This window comes from Vanessa tameamea, chromosome W, assembly GCF_037043105.1.
Source record: "Vanessa tameamea isolate UH-Manoa-2023 chromosome W, ilVanTame1 primary haplotype, whole genome shotgun sequence".
NCBI classification, from domain to species: domain Eukaryota; kingdom Metazoa; phylum Arthropoda; class Insecta; order Lepidoptera; family Nymphalidae; genus Vanessa; species Vanessa tameamea.
In genome coordinates, this window is record NC_087340.1 from 5,136,664 (window position 1) to 5,158,151 (window position 21,488).

The 21,488-nt window shown below is 36.7% G+C and overlaps 1 protein-coding gene across 1 annotated transcript; it reads right to left on the reverse strand.

Annotated features, from left to right (window-relative positions):
• Nucleotides 1–3,503: 3,503 nt before the first annotated feature.
• Nucleotides 3,504–4,067, reverse strand: LOC135194601 (uncharacterized). The gene has a single exon (XM_064220219.1). It carries the CDS (start codon nt 4,065–4,067, stop codon nt 3,504–3,506), a length of 564 nt encoding a protein of 187 aa, XP_064076289.1.
• Between the last annotated feature and the right edge of the window lie 17,421 nt (nt 4,068–21,488).

Below are 21,488 nucleotides of genomic sequence, written 5' to 3' on the forward strand. Positions count from 1 at the left end.
CTCCTGAGACCGTTCCTACGGGCGATAATAGTCGGGAAATTTAACCCTCCGACCCGACCTGGTATTTTTAACAATGTTTTTGTTAATATTAGGAGTGAGTGTTGATGTAGGTGATTGAATGTGATTGTGTGTGGGTGTATGTTTGTGCGTGGGTGTAAGTTTGGGAGTGTGTGTAGGAATATGATTTTCAGTGTGTGTGTCACGCAGTATGTAGGCAGGTTTTAACCTATCTATAGATACGGTGACTGTTTTGCCATTGACAATAATTTTAAATACTTTATCTCCCCTGGTCAGGACTTCGTGTGGTCCCGTGTACGCAGGTTTCAATGAGCCAGCTACAACGTCATTCCGCAAGAAGACATGAGAAGATGTAGCCAGGTCTTTAAAAATGAAAGGAGATCGATGTCCACTGTGACGTGACGCTGGAGGTGGTTTAATCCTATTGATGAAACAGCATATTCGTGCTATAAAATTCGTCAAATCGTAGCAGTCATCCTCAGGTGGTAAAAAGAAATCTCCTGGAAGGCGTATATTCTCGCCGTAAACGAGCTCGGCGGAAGAGGTTTTTAGGTCGTCCTTTAAAGCCGTTCTTATTCCTAATAAAACAATAGGAAGAGATTAGACCCAACAGCTATCAGCGTGGCAGGTTATGGCAGCTTTTAGCTGCCGGTGAAACCTCTCCACCATTCCATTCGATGAAGGATGATAAGCTGTAGTACGACTATGAACAAACCCTATAGTTTGTGACAAAATTTTAAATAACGAGGATTCGAACTGGGTCCCTCTGTCTGTCACTATCTTAAATGGGCAACCAAATCGTGAAATCCAACCGTTGAGCAAGGCTTTTGCCACGGTTTCAGCCGTTATGTCTGGAATTGGTATTGCCTCAGGCCAACGTGTAAAACGGTCGACGGCCGTCAGACAATAACGATATCCCAACGAAAGAGGTAACGGTCCGACTAAATCAATGTGCACGATCTGAAATCTACCGCGAGGTAGGTTGTAAGCTCCTAATGGAGCAGATACGTGCTTGGTTATCTTGCAACGTTGGCATGCAATACAATTGCGTACCCACTCGCGGCAGTCCTTACGGAGTCCTGGCCACACGTAACGATCGCTAACTAATTTAATAGTTGCCTTGGCTCCAGGATGGCTCAAACAATGCAAAGATTCAAAGATTTGTCGCCGATATATTTTTACTACGTAAGGTCTAGGATCAGGGCCACTTACATCGCATACTAACGTAATGTCAGTACTAGGCAGCTTAACCTTACTTAGACGTAAAGACGTAGTCCCACCAAGAAGCTGTTGTAACTCGGGGTCGCTGGATTGCGCTGCTGCTAACCTATCAGGGTCGACCGGCTGCGCAATTTCTTCCACTCTGGACAAGGTATCAGCGACGACGTTATCCTTACCTGATATATGTCTCACGTCAGTGGAAAACTGAGAAATAAAATCTAAGTAACGAAACTGCCTGGGTGAACAATTTTCTTTTCTAGATGTAAAAGCAAATGTAAGTGGCTTATGGTCAGTATAAATAATAAACTCGTGAGCTTCAACCATATGCCTAAAATATTTTATGGCTTCATAAATAGCCAGGAGCTCGCGGTCATACGGAGAATACTTGGTCTGCGACGGGATGAGTTTTCTCGAAAAGAAAGCTAAAGGCTGCCAAGTGCCATGTTTTAATTGCTGTAATACAGCTCCAATAGCCGTATCGGAAGCGTCGGTTACAAGAGCTAGTTTGGCATTGCTATCAGGGTGTGCCAGTATAGCTGCCTGGCATAAACTCTGCTTGCAAGCCTCGAAAGCTTTTAGCTCCTTATCTCCGAACGTGACAGGCTGAGATCCCTTAACTGATGCGGTTAAAAGAGCATTTAACGGAGCTTGATGTGATGCTGCGTCTGGAATGAACCTGCGGTAGAAATTAAGCATTCCTAGAAATCTACGAAGCTCTTTAACTGTTTTAGGCTGCGAAAAATGTTTAATAGCCTCTACCTTTTCAGTCAAGGGTTTAGTGCCTTCGCTTGAAATGGTGTAGCCTAAGAAAGTAACTTTAGGGGCACCAAATACACACTTGTTAGGATTTAAAACCATACCGAACTCCTTGAGCCTTTTGAAAACTTCATGCAGATGTTTTTCATGAGTTACAGGATCTGGGGAAAAAACTAATATGTCATCTATGTATGGGTAGACAAAATCTAACCCTCGCAACATCTCATCCACGAACCGCTGGAACGTCTGCCCTGCATTACGAAGACCAAACGTCATGTAGGGGAATTCGTATAGACCAAACGGTGTCGTGATGGCGGTTTTACAAATGTCAGATGGATTGACAGGGATTTGATTATATGCTTTTGTTAAATCCAGTGTAGAAAATACGGTACAATTGCATAAGTTGTGTGCGAAATCCTGGATGTTACGTATCAGGTATCTATCAGGAATTGTACGTGCATTCAGCCTGCGATAGTCACCACAGGGTCGCCAACCATTTTTCTTCGGTGCCAGGTGTAAAGGAGAAGCCCAAGGAGACTCTGAAGGCCTGCAGGTGCCCATCTGTAACATAGCCTCAAATTCAGCCTTAGCAATTTTGAGCCTATCCGGTGCCAGCCTACGTGGTGTACAGGACTCTGGCGGTCCAGGTGTGGTACGGATGTAATGAAGTGTACTGTGTGTTGGAGTTTTATTTATACCAGCTGGACGGGTGATGTCGGGGTATTTAGCAAGTATATTATGATATACTGAATCACCAGACATCACTTTCACTGAAAAAACATTTTCAGGAAAATTGGCAAGTGAAACCGGGGTACCGAGCGTAGTATGTTGATCAATTAATCGTTGGTTGCGTATATCTACGATTAAATTACAGTGGGATAAAAAATCCACGCCTATTATCGCCCGCGTTACATCGGCTACAATAAATTGCCAGGGAAAGTCACGCCTTAAGCCTATATTTAAAACTAAATTAATATAACCGAATGTACTGATCATAGAACCGTTAGCGGCACACAAATCAAAATCGGTTTTTTCGCGACGTTCTTTTAACATTGATCGCGGAAACACACACAAATCACTTCCCGTGTCTATTAAAAATTTAGTTTTTGAACGTTCGTCCGTTACGAATAAGCGACCGTTTTTAGGACAGGCGTCGGCCGCCATAACAAACTGCCCTACACTTTTCCCGAAAAATTACACGGTGGTACACATTTATTTGCTTTATCACCGAATTTATGATGGTACCAACACAAGGGTGTGCTTACGGTAATTTGAAGCTGACCTGGACCTTGGGCGGGATCTTGAACGGTAACGCCTAGGCGAGTGGCGCCGGCGTCTAAAACCATCATCGTAGCGACTACGGCGAGGTGAACGAGTGCACTCGTCTACCTTAAGTGCCAGCTGCTGCACCATCCTCTTCAGCTCGGAGATCTCGCTGCTGGAATGCATAGTACTGGTGGACGTGGCAGCGACGTTATAAGGTGACGTCAGCTCTTGTATCCGGTCTGCTAAGTCTGCCAGCTGCTCCAGTGCGTTGGTTGCGAAGCCAACACAGTTTGGATATTGGGTGGTAAGCGGTTGCTCCATATGGACTTCACAAAATCATCCGGAACAGATGGGCCGGCCAGGTCTTGTAAATGCCTCAAAAATTGAGACGGCTTCCTGTCTCCGAGTTCTTCATGAGTAAGTAATTGTTTTACTTTTTTCTCATGAGAAGCGGACAATCTTCTAATCAGCTCCATCTTTATTTTGCCGTAACGGTTCTTCGCCGGGGGGTTTATTATGATATCCTTTACGCTTTTTGCATAAGGTATGTCTAAGCTCGTTATGACTGTAGAAAACTTAGATCGGTCGTCCACGATATTAAAGCTCTCGAATATGCCTTCCAGCAGAGCGAACCAAAGTTCTGGATCTTCCGGTGAGAAGGGAGGCACCTTAAGATTGCATTTAGGTGAGGAACCATCTTGCGCGCCGACATCCATGGGCATACGTGTCTTACGTGCACGACGTACGGTAACATGGCCGCTCCTTTGTGACTCGGCACTTTTGACGGACTCACTGCTCTCGCTCATTTTTAATCCGTGTTCTGTTCGGGGTCACCAGTGAAGTGTAGTGTGAATAGAGTAGATGGTCCGTAATAAAACGAAGTAATAACACACCACAGTTTATTCATACAATAAGCACAAGCACAGTATGAAAGTTAAGAGTACAGTCAGAGTGATAGTAAGAACACTGATAGAAGGTGAATAATGAAAGAGGAAAGCGTGAGAAAGCGAAAACATAAATTAATAGCACTTATAACTCGTACGTAACTATAAACATACAAGCATCCGGCAATAGTGTCGCGTAGACAGCGATTAGTAGCGGACTGGCGACTGCGGCCGACAATGCAACGCACGCGCATCGGCCCGAACGCAGCGAGCTTCACGCATGACGTTACATATATATAAAATTGCGTTCGCGTGCCCGCGCGTACATAATTTATTTATTTTTATAATATATTTTATTTTATTTTATTATTATATAAACTTCTATAATATAATCTTAACTAGTTTTATAATATATATATGTAAATATAATTTTATTTATATTAAATTATATATTTACAATAAATGTACCGCTACATACATAATACCAATACACCAAAGACAATGTAAATTGTCTATGGATATTGACGTAGATAGATATATATTGATTTTAACAACTAAGTGAACTGTGAACTGTGTATATAATTATATTGTTAGTATGGCGTGCATTCATAGATGTGTCTATTTATTAGTTTAACCAATTAACATTCGTTTTGACATTTTGAACGGTAGAAAAAACAATATTTTTATGCAGAAAAAAAAGACACGGAAAACAAGCATTTTGAAAAAAATATATATATTGTTAGTCGCTTTGCGTCTTATATTTTTAATATTGAAAAATGTTGTGAAGAGTATTTCGGAAACACACAAAAACCAAAATGTGAGGTTTCTATTTGCTAAAACCCTCCTCGGTGGCTAACCTCAGCGCATGCTGTAAGACTCCGGAATCCTTGATGCCACGGAATACGCGATGCCTTTTACACCATTGCCAAATACATGCCAGCTTTGAACTTCACTACTGCTCGTTTTATACGACATTTAAAGATCATTTTGCTTCGTTTTATCTGGTATCGTTGTATAGGACGCTCGAAGTCTTTCCGAACAATACAGTTTGACCGTCAAGGCTGTTAAGGCTGTTAAGTTATGGTAAAAAAGCCAGATCGCTTATCACTTTCGTTTGAAGACATATGTAATAATGAAGTGGTGCCAATAATTATTGTTTCACTGCCAGCCGTCCTCACCTCTAGAGGTTGATGTTGTTCAGACCAATTTCGGTCACGGAGACCGGCTACAAAAGCGGGACATATTTTGGGCCTTTGCGTCTGCAAACACAGGTGTACTTCCTATTTCTTCACTGCAATGGGACACGACCGGAAAAAGTTTAGGTGCAGGACCAACGACTTTCGAGGCACGGAAGTGTCGACTTCCAGAAACCGAGCTGTTATTGAGAATTTTCGAAAGAAAAACCCAATAACTTTATACCAGCTTGACCAGATTTTTGAACCTAGAACGTCGAGATCATCTACGAGGCAATCAAGATCTTTAAAAAGTTCAAATAGCCATGATAGATTTTCATATTTTTATATTCATTACATACAATTTGGTTAGCTTTAGTTATGATTTCAGCTGAAACTGTAATGGCGTTCAAAGCCAGAGACGTCACTGTCTTTGCTTACTTAACCAACTTAATTGTCAACAAGCTTACTCGTTTCTTTAGTTCTATAGTACTTAATTCTATAACTTGGCGAATGACCGATAGTTATTATTAATATTAAGCTTATCATTTTGTATAATAACTTAATGAATTTACATATATTCAAATTAAAAAAGAAAATGAACGACTCAATTAAAATTCTATTAACGTAAAACTAATGATAGCTTATGAAATAGCTCTCTACAAACTATTCCAGCTATTATTGAAACGGTAATAACACATTGATTACAACTCTCTGTTTGTAGTTCAAACGCTTCTAATATATTTATGGGGTAAACCGGAACGTATTACAATCATAAAGTGGATCAACAAATGATTGTGGATGTGTGATTTATTAATTAATGTTGTCAGAAAGAAACAATTTATATCGAACTTATTGATACCGTTACTTATTGCTACGACTTTGTGCAAGACCATCTGAATGATCTATACTCTATTCCAACCGTAAGAGGAGTAAAACCAAATAAACAACAGTTGACAGCAAATTGACGCGATATCATTGGTCAAGAGCTTGTTTAATCTGTGATATTCACTATGGATTTGTGTAAAAATGATGTTTTGAACGTCGACGAGACTGTTATCAGAATTTTGGAAGTAATTAAAGTGGATATAAATAGTTAAGTGTAATAGTGTTGTATTATAAATAAATATATATTAATCATAAAATCTTAGTAGTGCATAATATAGCTTAGTTATTAGCAAATCGCTTGTAATACGTAAATCTAAGGTTTGTTTATCGTTTTTCCTACTTCGATTGAATAAGGCTATAGCGCCGAATTGTAATACTTGGTATTTTTGTATAAATAAGTACATCACATTTACACTACATTAAAATTGATAAATATATAAAATATTATTGCCTATATATGTATGCGTAATACTCTTAATGAAATTCATCAGAATTATAAAATTCGAATAATTTTTGTTTTAATTTTTATCACCGGAAATTGAATCCTTTGTGGATGCTTAATGATAAATTGAATTTTTGATCGCAGTAAAGTTTTTAATTAAGTTCTATGTATTCGAAATTTAAAAAATATTCTCGGAAAAGATAACGATAGAAATTTCTTAGAAATAGTAAGTAATAATGACGACATTTTTTAAGTTTGGATCGTTTGTTTGGTTGTAGGAGCTAATTTCCGAAGCAATACTTCCGATTTTAAATTTTTTTACCAACATTTTGAATGAACTTCAGAAGGGGTATTTTCATATAACTTAATACAAGGTTATATTGTTAATAAAAAACATTTAGTATTTGTTGAAGTCTAGACATATATACATTTGCATCGGATATATACATTTTTTGTAGTACTTTATTGAAATATTACTGTGTAATTAAAATAATGGAAAAGACTAACTACTGAGTTAGTTGCCGTAATATAACGAATCAAAAGTGCTTTTATAGGCTTAGGCTAGTATATAATATTATTATAAGAAAACTGTAACTAATCTGAAGAATTGATTCAGATTAACGTTAATTATTATAGATATATATATATTTAGATATATTTAGATATATTAGATTATATATAGATGGTAAGTACCATCAGGCGGTCCTACCTACTTATATTTAAAAAAATAAAAAGTGTGTATTTATTAAGTTACGAGTAAAAGGTTGTACTATGTTATTTAAAGGTGTTAATTAGAAACTTGCAATTTCTTTGTGTACGAGCACATAGCCAGCATAGTTTTCGTTATTCTTTAAGTTAAGTTTAAGTTAATAAGTAACTGTGTGTTTTGTTTTTTATTTGCAAACGCGAAAGTTGAAATTGTATGAATTTTACTTTTTATGTTTCGTTAGTGAACTTAACCATAAAATTACTTGATAATTTATGTTTATTTATTTTTATATAATATGTACCTACTAGTTGTTAGCCCACTAAGTATATGAAAAAAGGGGAAAAAATAAACGGAAAAAAAAATAGTCTATAACTATCTACGGACGATTTCGCGCTGATTAGCCATAATTTCGTACTATCGTTATACGTTCATACATACGACAGGTGACAGACGCACAAATAAAAAAAAACATTAAATATTTATTTGATTTAATGATAATTTTATTTAGTTCTATTCTACAAATAAAAAAACCCAGACATACCAGGCTAAGTCAGGTTAGGTTACCTTTATAAACGGTGAAACCGATAAGCCGTGACTGTATCGTTACGAATAGTGTTATGATTTGTAATCACATCAAATATTTGTTATGAGTTCAATTAATTAAATGACAGAACGATCACGCTAGTGTTACCGTTAACACCCTAAGGGGCGTTAAGGAAACACGCTACAAACACACGAAGCTACAAACATTTTGCTTAAAATCTATTTATTTATTTATTTATATTTTATTGCATTCCAATTAACAAAATATTTCCATAGTAAACTATTGAATGTTGTGTAAGATACAAAAAGGGGCTTTATCGCTTAAACAGCGATCTTATCCAGGCAGCCTTCGGGTAGAGAACCAATTGTAATATAATATGTAAACATATGTGGGGAACAAGGGTACGATAATAAAAAAATATAAAGGAAATGACATCTAAACACTGAAACTAAAAAAAAAAACATTATTATTAATGTGAAAATGAGTTTGTTTTCTTGTTTATTACGGTTTCATATCTAAACTACTCAACTGTAACTGCCTACCCCCTATCCCCGCTCCCGACACACACATTCGCGCGATGTTGCCAGCATAAATTAGTGTATCATAATTTAAAAATCGAATAATATTTTCATATGATCAACTGCTTAACAGTTTCTTAAAGGCAAATGCTGCAAATACTTTTCTTACACTGGCATTGCTTCAGAAATATATAAATAGGTTGCTATTTGTATGAAGAATTTTAATAAATGATACGCCGTATAACCAAGAAGTCTTCACAAAATTAGCATACCTAACAAAATAATGCAAGACCTTTCACAGTTAAAACAAGTTCTTTGAATTCTTTATTGACATTTATCTTTTGCAAAACAAAATTTTATTTACGTAGGAATTTGATTAAACAATTTATTTCAAACACCGTTTATTAAAAACATATTAATAAATATATTATAATATTTATTTATAATATTTTCATTGGCAAAAGGTAATCAAAATGAAAAAGCGATTTTACGATCATATTTTTTTATAATGGCAACTTTCTTATATATAATTTAATTTCAACATTTATTTGTCATTTGCAGCTTACCCTTAATATTTAAATGAAACTGGGAATATTACATTTCACATATTACGAATTCGCTTTGTTGTATGGACTCGATTGTGACGTATGTAATCAATGATTACAAGAACGTTATGCTATTGAAACTATTTAATCTAAAAATAACGCTTAAGAGCACTTGAACAAGATCATAATATAACTGCCAGCCTGATTTGATTCATATTTGATTTTTTAAGCTGCTCTGTCTTTTTCTGTCATTAATAATTTAACATTCGATAGGAGAACACAAAGCATTGATTAACCAGTCACCCATTACGTAACATTAAAAAAGAAAGTCAAAGAATATGCAGTTTTTAAAATTGCTTTAGATATTATTTATTTATTATTTTTTTTATTCTCATTTTAAGAGCTGATATTATTTATGTCAAGATATAAATATGTTTATGAACCAATTTCAATGGTTCTTTTTATTTTGGGTTCATATAGGTGGCACAAATAAAACAAAACTGTCAAAAGGTTTTTAATCATAGATAACTAGAGGGGGGAAATTCGCCATTTTATTGTAAGTGATCATCTTTGCCCATAGACATTGGCGCCATAAAAACTTTTAAACATTCTTAACAACGTCAGTTCACTATCAATGGAAACTAAGATGTTTTATCCCTAACATCAACAACAACAAAAATACTAAGTATTGTTGTTTGACGCAATTATATATGATGAGTGTGTTTTACCATCGTGACGAACATGCAAGTAAAAGGTTTGATTAGTTAACATAAAGACATTCCATTGAAATGGTCGACTAGCTTTTTAAATACAAAGTGGGTTTACGCAATTATTTGGACTACGGAAATTATATTTAACCATTTACAACCATGTAATTTAGCTCAAATAACGTAAGTTTATCGTGAATATATTAACGTGAGCTATTATTGCCTATCTAATTTATTTAAATTGTTTAACGCAAGCTTGAATTGCTGATAAAATATTACATGTAAAAAAACATTATATATTGCTATTGCTATTAAAGCGCTGTTTTGATAAAATATTCAATTGTGATGTTAATATAAAATGCTACAACGGGCAGTAAATATTTCCCAGCTGGGCTAATGCTTTCCCTTATGCATTGTTATATCACGCAATCATGCACGTATCGACCAAATTCTACCACATGTACATTCAACCTGCATTGAAGCAGCATGGTGGATTAACCTTCAAGCCATTCCTCAAAGAGACAAAAAATCTTGCCCAGCAGTGGTACTTTTATTTCTCTAGTCAACTGCAAATTTTAATCAGATACAATTTCTAACGATCGTTACTTCACGCAACGAGATACAATTAAAAAACTATAGTATTTTTTGCCCAGATTTTAACCATCGATCTTTGGATTTACGGTCAACTTGCCTGCCTCGACTTGGTCTCCGGCTTCATTTATAAATAGCTAGTCTGATTTCGTAGTGACAATTAAACATTGAACTACTGGTATTACAAAGATCTGTTGAGCGATATTGCTTTGTGTTGCAGTGGTCCGATTTGAAGGGTGAGTGGGTCAGTGTAATTACAGGCAGATGATATGAACCTATCGTAGATTGCCATTGATTTGCAACTGTTAGAAGTGTATCGAACATTAGTTCCTCATTTCCTACTTTCTATTATGAATAGGTATCGTTATAAAGTTGTATCAGTTTCCTGGGGTATTCGTTTCTGTAATAATATTCCACAATTATTTCTATTAAAAAAATTAAAGCTCATGTCAAAAAAACATTGATAAATAAGGCCTATTACTAAATTTAAGGTTATTTTAAAGATAAAAAAGCGTGTACTTAGTATTTGTCGACTTCTAGGCAGGACATATAAAAATTTAATTGTGCTTTACTGACATACTCTGTAATTCAAATGTTGGAAAAGAATAACTACTGAGTTTCCGGCCGGTTCTTCTCGGTAGAATCTACTCACAGCTAATATAGTATTGTAAGGGTCAGAAGTGGTTAAAGATAAAAACAAAATAACAAATATGACAAACACTCTGTATTTCTATTACTTACAATTTATTTAAGGAAACAAAATATCAATCAACGCTTTAACAAAAACACACAGCAATTCGATAAATAGGAATAAAAGTAAACAAAAGAGTAATAAAAGGGCTCACGTGACCAGCGATCCGACCTCTCGAACTGTCGACAAGAAAATGTGTCACGAACATCTGTTATCGCCCTTTTATACGGTTTGGTTAGCAGTAAAAAAAAATTGTCTACCCGACTTTAAAGAATTCTAACTTATAATTGTTTGTCTGATTTAAAGAAGCTTAGCTTATACGGCCTCTCCTGACTGTAGGTCGCCCTCGACCGTAATGCTACAGCCAGCAGTCTCGGTATTTGATGTTCCTGCCTCCAGATTTTCATCCACGGGTAGTTCGGATGAAGTTTCGACCGAACTCGCCTGGTTGGAGTTTTCATTTTCGCCTAAAAACAGAATTAAAGAATTAGAACTAATTGCTCAGAGAGTGCATCATTTCCATTCAATCTCGAGTATGCCCCTTTCACACAACTGTCACTTAATTCACTCGTCACTCACTAAACCTCTGACATTACTAAGCTTTCATACATCACAACCCATAGAGACGTCTCTCTTTTTATAATTAAAATTTGGTGTATTCAAATGTTCTAATACATGACTGGGATCTGGATTTGTTGCGGAAAATTGCCACCTGCAACAGTGTCACAAACAACGCGACTGCCCGCCTAGCAAACATGCTACGGGCCCCTGGCGACTTGACAATAAAATTGTCAACGCCAATGCGACTTGACAACAATATGTCAACGCATGAGGCGACTCGACACCAAAGCGGTCGACGCCAGTGCGACTCGAGAACGATAATACTCGACGCACAAGGCGACTTCACATGTGTAGACGTTTATCAACGAATTCGTTAACACAGTCAACGCCATAATACGCTGGTTAATAAAAACCAGAACTCGTGGACGCCTTGATTAGCAAAACCAACGCCCGAGGACGCCTTGGTTAACAGAACCAACGCCCGAGGATGCAGTGATGAGGAAGACCGTATCAGCTCCCTTATCAGACCATCTGCATCTGTGACTCATAAGCAAACTTAATGATTTGTTTCATTGCTCATCTAAATCAAAAATATTTAAACAAAACGTGTTTGAGCAACGGATTTGATTATTTTTAATTGTTTAATTATTTTTTCGTTTCTTATTTTAACTAACACCAACTTTTGATTGAGACGAGCAACTCCACGAAATTACGAATCATTAAGGACAGGGTATTAAAATTGCTTACTTTCAAAAAGCGCAGCACATGTCTCCGGGCACCATTCACCCCGCCATGGTATCATGTATTGTGCTGCCGCTTGAGTCCTCTTGCCATAACCACCGCTAAGAAGTTTTAGTTCATAGCGTCCACTCGGCAAGATCTTCACGACTTTGTATGGACCGCGAATGCCTGGGTCGAGCTTTCCAGTAACCTGTGAAAACTTGATGACAAAAACAAAATCATCAAGGTTAAACTTTCGTGGCTCGTGTCTGTTTTTATTTACACGGTTGTCCTGTTTGGCCTGGTTGTCTTTAAGCAGTGTACGAACTCTATTTCGTGACATTTCTCGCAAGGCTTCCCGATTGGGCGATGTGCTATCAAGAGCTACATCACGTACCAAGGCACGGATAACCGGAGTGCTTGCTTCAGTTCCGATCAGGATATTTAGTGGAGAAGATCGAATTGTCTTCTGTTTAGTTATATTTAGAACTAGTTGAATCTTCCATAGAGTATCCGACCATGAAGCATTTCTATAGTTGACCTGAATCCGAATCATATTTAATACTGTGCGAATGTACCTCTCGACTTGTCCGTTGGCATGATGCATTTCGGGTGTTATGTGGTGGAGGTCGCACCCAAGTTCGTTGATCCATTTTGCAAATTCGGTCGATTCGAACATACGTCCTTTGTCAGTAATTATAAGCTTTGGTACACCAAATAAAGAAATTGATTTTTTGACGACATTTTTGAGCTCCTTTACATCCTGTCGCGAAATGGGATACAACAAGCAATACTTTGAAAAAGCATCAACCATCACCATTATGAATTTATATCCTTTAGATACCGGCAGTGGACCTAATGCGTCCATATGAACAGTTTGAAAAGGTACCTCTGGCTTTTCCCACGACGTAATGGGCTGCAATGGATTTCGTGGTACGCCTTTTTTTTATAGGCACACTAAGCAGTGGGCAACGTACTTATCAACGAACTGCTTGAGTCCAGGGAACCAAAAATGTTTCAATATCAGATCCATGGTTTTCTCGGCTCCAATATGTTCGTGCTCATCGTGGAATATTCGAAGTAGGCTCAGACGATTCCCTTTTGGGATGAAGCAAAGGAGACGAGGTTCCTCACCCACCGGTACGTATTTGTAGTAAAGGAGATCGTTGCGAGCTACATACCGATTTGTATCAAGGCTACCATCTCGAAGCTTTTGAAGAAGGTCTTGTGTTTCATTGTCAGCTGCTTGAGCTATTTGTGCCCAGTTGCGAGGCCTAGAAATATAATTGACAGTACCGGCTGGATTACGACTCAAGTAGTCCACGTGAGGCAACATTTCTCCCTTGCGATACTCGATGGAGAAATCAAAATCCTGGAGATATATCCACCAGCGCGCTACACGAGGCACAAGATCTTTCTTCTTTTCTGTGGATTTTAAAGCGTTACACTCGGTAACAACTACAAATTTGAGGCCAACTAAATAGTGTCGGAAGTGTTGAAGCCCTTTAACAACAGCAAGTGTCTCAAGCTCATATGAATGGTACTTACACTCAGCACCTTGGGTCACCTTGCTGAAATATGACACTACATGTTTCTTACCATCCGGATGGGTTTGTAATAGCACTGCTCCATAGCCAACATTGCTCGCATCTGTATGTACTTCATTTGGAAGCTGAGGATTGAAAATTGTGAGCACTGGTTCTGAAGTCAAATGAGTAATTAATTCTTGACGAATTGCTTCGCACTCGACACTCCATTGAAAGTCAATACCCTTTCTCGTCAGGCGTGCTATAGGAGCAGTTTTAATGGCGTATCCCTTTATGTACCTGCGGAAGTAACCGGCAAGCCCAAGAAGCTGTCGGACCTGCTTCACATTTTTAGGCGGTAATGTATTTAAGAGAGCATCTATTTTTCTCGGGCTCGGTCTCACCTGACCTTGGCTAATAAGCCTGCCTAAATACTCTACCTCGGTTGCTAAGAAGGAACATTTTTTAAGGTTAATGGAAAAACCTGCCTGCGTAAGTGTGTACAGTACCTTACGAAGTAACTGTATGCCTTCTGATACCGAATTACTCAAAAGAAGCACATCGTCCACGTAAACCAATACGTTTCCTTCGTTAATACAGTCACGTAAGGTATCGTTGATTATGCGCTGATAGACTATGGGTGAATTGGCTAGACCAAATGGCATTTTGACATATTCAAAATGGTCTTCCGGTGTCACAAACCCCGTTAAATGGATGCATTCTTTTATGGGTATCTGGTGAAAACCAGTGGCCATGTCAAGGCTAGAGAAGTATTTGTGATTCCCTAACCTATCAATGTGATCGTCAATTAGGGGTAATGGGTATCGATCTTTAACCGTGATTCGGTTAAGAGCTCTAAAATCCACGCATAATCGATCCGAACCGTCTCGCTTTTTAACCAAAATAATTGGACTTGCGTATTCGGATTTAGATCTTCGAATTATACCCTTGTTTAAAAGATCATTAGTAATCTCTCTAACCTTCAATTTTTCCGCGTAAGAGAGTTTGTATGGACGATATACTACAGGGGTAGTGCTCGTAAGTTTGATTTCCATTTCCCCTGTTTTTACAGTAGTCGTGGCAGTACCGGAAATTAAATGTTCAGAAAACTCGGCAATTACGGAATGCAAGGCAATACGGTCAGAACCCTGAAGGGGTGCATTTATTTGATCGAGGTTTTCAACTGTGACTGTATTTATGCAAGATGGCTTATCTGAACGCGTGAGATACTGTTCGTCTTTTGTGCGTATGTATGTCACCCCGTCACGGTTAAGAACATCAGTCCCGATAATGACGGGCGTATTCATATAAATGGAAGGCACTACAACCAGATCCACTTCAATGCTAATGTCTCTAAATTCAACTGTGACCGTAACAAACGAAGTGGCAACTATTTCGGTGTCGCTTATACCTTTTAGTATACAACGAGTTGTTTTTTTGTTGACATGGAATGTACTTAAGGCCATCGGAAGAAATTAATGAGACATTTAGAGCACCACTATCTATGAGAACATCCATGGGAATACCTTCTACCACAGCGGTGGTTATGTCGCGGTTTTGTACATCCGAGGTAGATCGTTCGGAGCAGAGATTAACATTACGGTAATTACGCGGTTCTGAACGTGTTTTCGCGAAACAGACGTCTTCGTTGTGTCCCGGTTTCTTACAAAAATTACATATGTTAGTATTGCGTTGAACTGGCGAACTAGTTATAGATTTTAATTTTTTTGAACAATTTCGACTTAAGTGACCTCGTTGGCCACACACAAAACAATTAATGTTAGAAGTATATCCACGCTTTTGTAATTGGGGTTTCTTCGAAGGGAACTTAGGCTTGTCTTTATTTGGCTTAGTGTAAATAGAGAGAAAGGAAACGAGGTTGTCTGGGGTTAAATTCGCGTTTGCAGCAGCCGCACGAACCTGAGGGCTATCGATTACCCCGAATAACAATAAGTGTCCTCAGTTCGTCACTAAGTCCCTGAACTATTCGTAAACGCAAAAGAGTACGACGTGCATATTCAGCGTACGTTTGATATTTATCGGATGTCATATTCATTGCATCGTAAAGGATATTAGCGTAATCTAATTTTGAAGGGCAAAGTGGTTTAAATTCGCGCTTGAAATTAGACCAACTTCGGTCGTTGGTCACCCATTCGCTAAGCCACAACCTAGCGTCCCCTTTTAAACATGAAGCTACTCGCGATAAACATTCGCTGTCGGTCCATCCATTAGCGTCTCTAGCACGTTCAACTTCTTCGCACCACACTTCGATGTTATTTATAGAGGGGTCAAAATTAGACACAAAATAATTTTGTGATCTTATGGGTTGAGTAGATTTGAGAGTTTCTATTAAAGCTTGCGCAAGCAAAGATGCTTCGGAGCACCGGCCAGCCGATTCTGGACACATATCTTGACGAAGAGAATTGACCGTATTAGAGCTATTCCGATTAGACGCAAGGTTATATATGGACGTGTGTGGTATATCATTAGAACAGGTGGGAACCGTTTCCGTATTATTTGGTTGCAAATGTTTGTTTGAGGGCGGACTAGGAGTTCGAGTAAGGTTTGTGCGTTCCCTAGATTCGCGACGTCTATTACCCTGAGAGTTACTTAACGAACGCCGCGATAGTCTTTTGGAATAACGTTGTTGACGTAAATGTGATTCTGAACGTTGACCGCGACAGCGATGTCGTGAACTATGGCGAACTTCACTTTGGGACGATCTAGTACTATCGCTCGAACTAAACGAATAACGACGGGATCTACCGCGAGAACGGGAGTGTTTGCGCGAGTATCGCTTCGTACGAGTACGCGACTTATGACGAGGACGGTGTCGACTTCGGTCACGCGAGCCACTTCGCGAACGAAACCGAGTACTACTACGCGATATACTACGTACCATTTTTGACAAAAACAAAAAAAAAAATGCGACTTTTAAAGAAAAACAAACAAAAATACGATTGCGGTGGGTGATATTTTGTTTCCTTTAAAAAGTGGGCAGCGTTGGTGTTCTTTATCCCACATCTGATGTAAGGGTCAGAAGTGGTTAAAGATAAAAACAAAATAACAAATATGACAAACACTCTGTATTTCTATTACTTACAATTTATTTAAGGAAACAAAATATCAATCAACGCTTTAACAAAAACACACAGCAATTCGATAAATAGGAATAAAAGTAAACAAAAGAGTAATAAAAGGGCTCACGTGACCAGCGATCCGACCTCTCGAACTGTCGACAAGAAAATGTGTCACGAACATCTGTTATCGCCCTTTTATACGGTTTGGTTAGCAGTAAAAAAAATTGTCTACCCGACTTTAAAGAATTCTAACTTATAATTGTTTGTCTGATTTAAAGAAGCTTAGCTTATAGTATAATAATAAAGAATATATTGATTTTTGATTTTATGATTTTGTGATAGAAGGTGTAAAGAAATTTCAACGATAATATTAAACGGACGAAGTTTATCACGTTGAGAGTAATTTTACACTTAAAGCTAACTTGACCCGATGACACTTTAGATCATTAATAAATATTATAGTCATTTTTAAAATCGGAACATGGCTTTGTTTAAACAATGACTCTGGCAGAATTTCACGTATTTTGACTTTCTCACATTAATCATTAAAAAATGTGGCACCGAACGTCATGTCGGCGTACAAACGTGTCGACTCCAATATCGCACTAGGCTGTAAATAACGGAGCCACGGCAGGCAGTCGGTCATGCTTCGCGGTCACGCTGTGCGAGCACATTATACTGTACGCTGTGTGGTACAAAGGAGAAACGCCCTGAGACCTTTCGCTTTTTTTTTTATATTTGTCATAGTATTTATATTTTATTTGTTATAGTCACGTATGATGGAGGAATGAACGGGGTTTTTCCCTTCGAGATAAGATATATTGATGTTATATGTAGTAAAAATACCAAGTGGCAACGATTGTGCCAAGTGGACTTAAGCCCGGAATTATATAATGAAGTAAGTCTTCGGGGAACTATCGGACAAACTATGTGACATATTTTTGTGAGCTACTAAATAAATTTTATTTAGAAATATTAATAATAAAGTTGATAAAGTTGATATTTGGGTCAAAAATTATATGTCAACTAGTATGTCTGCCTAATTTTCTTGCTAACAATTATCCGACATAAATACCGCGTTGTTTATTGTACATTTGTAGTACTGTAATAAAATCCAGATGTTTTAACTCCGCCAATAAATACATTGACATAATATGTTAAAATGCTTATAAATTTGGTGTACATTTCAAAAAGAATTCTATAGGTAATAATTAATGTTGCGTTTAACTAGCATCCCTGTATAACTTAATCGGCGGGAAAGAGTAATCGAATTATTCATCCATTCTTGTCGGTAAAATGTACATAACGAAGCTGTGGTAACTTTAAATTCAATAATGTTAAATGGTGATTCAAAGATGCTGGTAAGAGCCTTCTTTAATAAAATTTATTTTTATTTCCATTTGTGAGTTCTTCCATAATATGAAATATCATAGATATCATATTCATACGTCATTCACTAAATACACCGAAGTTTATAATGAAAAAAAATAAACCCAGCATTTTTTTTTATTTCATTAATATGACAAGGACAGTCGCCTTTGCCTCACGCCTTTACAGATTTAGCGCTTTCGTTGCAATGTGTCTGACATTTCGGGCCTCGCACGTCCGTACTCAGCTCAGTTGTTAAAAGCAGTGTTTTTTCCGCACTTTTTCCTTTTCATATGCATCGGAGCTGCCAGGAAAATTATGCAAACTTGCGTACGTCAGTTTCATTTCTAAGTTAATTTAATTTTTAGTAAATCGTGCGTTTTATGTCACGCTCCTTTGTCTCTTTACAGTCGATAGAAAAAAAAATGTGTATGCATTTGCCGTTTATTTAAAAAAAAATTGTGAGGTAAATGAAATGAGTAGAAAAAATGATTTAAACAAAAAGTTACAATTTTATTTGCTCATGATTTTTTTTTTTCTGTAATTATAAATCAAATCTTGCAATAATAATAATTAGGATAGAACTCCGACCGCTGACCGATCACTAGTAAATGGAAATAGCCATTACGTTGTTTTGAAAGGGGTACAGTGGTACTTATTAATCCAACATCTGGTACATGCAACATCTGTTAATAAAAATGAATGCTCTTTTACAATACATTATTCTGAGAAGGATGGTTGGAAAAACAGACATTGTGTACGCCATCAGGAAATTAAGGAGACAAGTAACATGCTAAATAACAGAAATGTAACAAAAGTTTTTAGCATTTAAAATGATGCGTTCAATTTTATGTGTGTCGATGCACAAGAGTATCACACGATAAATTTTGTTAATATACATCATATGAGAAGCGTAAACGCAGAGTATATTTACTTAACGTATACTCTAGTAACTTAATCCAAGGCAATGAAAACACCGAGTTAACCGGCAATGTTGCGGAGCAATCTTGTCTAGTATCATGGGTGATTAAATACGTACCAACATAAAATATTAACGTATCTATTACTTATTTCTATTAAGTGAGATGAGTTATCGAATTACGTTTTTAGAATAAATATTTAATTTTTATCGTTAACGCTTCGTAGGAAAATATTCGGGATTCCCTATAAGACATTGTTTAGCCTTCTGTTTATACCTCAGAGGTAAATAAATGGTATATTCATGTGTAACATCTTTCGTCTTACTTTCCCGCAATCCTTAGGAGTAATTTCGTAAAAAGGACCGGAAGTGTGTAACAGGAAGCAGAGGAAGCGCGCGATTTTTGATTTGACAATTGTACGCGCGCGGTACTAGAGTCGGCCTTCAAATGGTACCATCATCATACCAGTCATTTGCTATGAGCCCATAATGTTAATGTTGCTTATTACGAAGGTGAGAGGTCAGGTGTTACACATAATATGAGATTGCCGCAATAAGCCTCGTTTTTTGTGATATCGCAACACACACGTTAAAATTATGACGACCCTATATAAATCGCAAAGTTTTCTTGTTACGGTCTTGTTGTTCGAAAAGTAACTTTTTGCATTGACATTTTTAGATAAATCAGAGCACATGTAAACATTAAAATATACACTCGTGACCTACTTGCGTTTTAGTTTTTATTTTTCTTTCTATATCTTCCGTTCAATCACGTGATGTTTTGAGTTTATTAAAAAATAGTTGTCGCCCGCGGTTTCGGTTGATTCAAGTTTTGGTAGTCAGGTGTTAGGCATGAAAAAAGGCTATGTTTTTCCATGGAGGTCAAGCTATACCAAATTTCATTGAATTCGGTTGAGGTTTGGCATCCAAAAAGAGCAACAAACAGACAGATCAAACATTTACAATATTAATATAGATTATTTTCAAATCTATTGAATCATGAAAAAAATTTAAAGAAATTAAACATTTAAAAAAAATATATAATTAAAATACTTAACTCATTGTTCAGTCTTGCAAATACAGCTTAAAAAATAATCTTATCGATAACACAATGTATTTTAATCAGAAGTCATTAAGATATTTATCATACTATTTAAATAAATAGTGTATGACTAGGTTTATCTATGTTTTTTACCATCTGGGTATATCCGGAATGTTACTCGGAGATCAGTTGATATATATTTATTGACAATCACCAAGAAAAATACTTAGAAACAGTTCTTTTCTTCAAATAACACTCAAAGTACCAACATTATGCTTATTTTTTCAATTTATTCTATCACCGAAATGGCTTTCCAGTTGATTCAATCTTGTCAATATGTCAACATTTGTTACTATATAGAACGTATTTATTTGAATGGTATATAATTTGCTAGGATAAAGTTATGTCATCAATTTTATATTATAAATACGCCTTTTGAGGAAAACAAAGCTAGGAATCGGAATTCGTTGATCCGTTTTGAGGAAAAGAGTAACTACTGAATCTTATCGGTTCTTCGGAATAATCTTTGTATTTAAAGAGTTATCACAAAAACTTATTCGAGTACAGATTTATTTATTAAATTTTTTAATTCAAAGATTTGTTATATGTTTATAGATATAAAGGAAATTGCGGTGACTAATCCCCTTTGTAAATTAATCATTTTTAATCACACGTTAAAAAGTATTTAATTAATATGGCGTATTACTCGATAATGGATTATGAAGATGATAAAAAATTTGGAGTTAGTAGTCGTTGATTTTCATGAGGGTTAATTAATAATTCAATTATTGTATTTAATAATCTATATACATAAAAGCGAAATACCACTCTGATTGATCATGAAATCTCAACTACAAACTTGAGATTTGGAAGTTAAGTTCCTTATAGGGTTTAGATATACGCTGGGAACGTTTTTACGTAACTCCATCCCAAAGAGAAAAACTGTCGGAAAATAGTATATACTGAGTTTCTTGTCGGTATCGGTAGAATCTACATTCCATAACGGTAGTAGCATTATATTTATTTTATCATGTAAAATGACGATTCAAAAGTGCTCGCAGGATTAAAAAAGAAAGTATATTTAATTGGATAGATTGGATCACGGTAACCACATTTATGTCGATAAATAACATATACAATGTAAATATAATTGAAATATATATAAAGTAAAACAGTGGCGTAAGCTGGATTTATTTGTAACACACTATTAATCCCTTTCAACATAAATGAGATGATAAATTTAACACTTTCCGTATCACGGGCGAAAGGTTCGCTCGATCATATTAATCGATTGGTACGACACTGAACGTTATACATAAT

What these genes read in the sequence shown, in the direction of transcription:
- LOC135194601 (XM_064220219.1), bottom strand. Translation starts at nt 4,067, where the DNA reads ATGAGCGAGAGCAGTGAGTCCGTCAAAAGTGCCGAGTCACAAAGGAGC.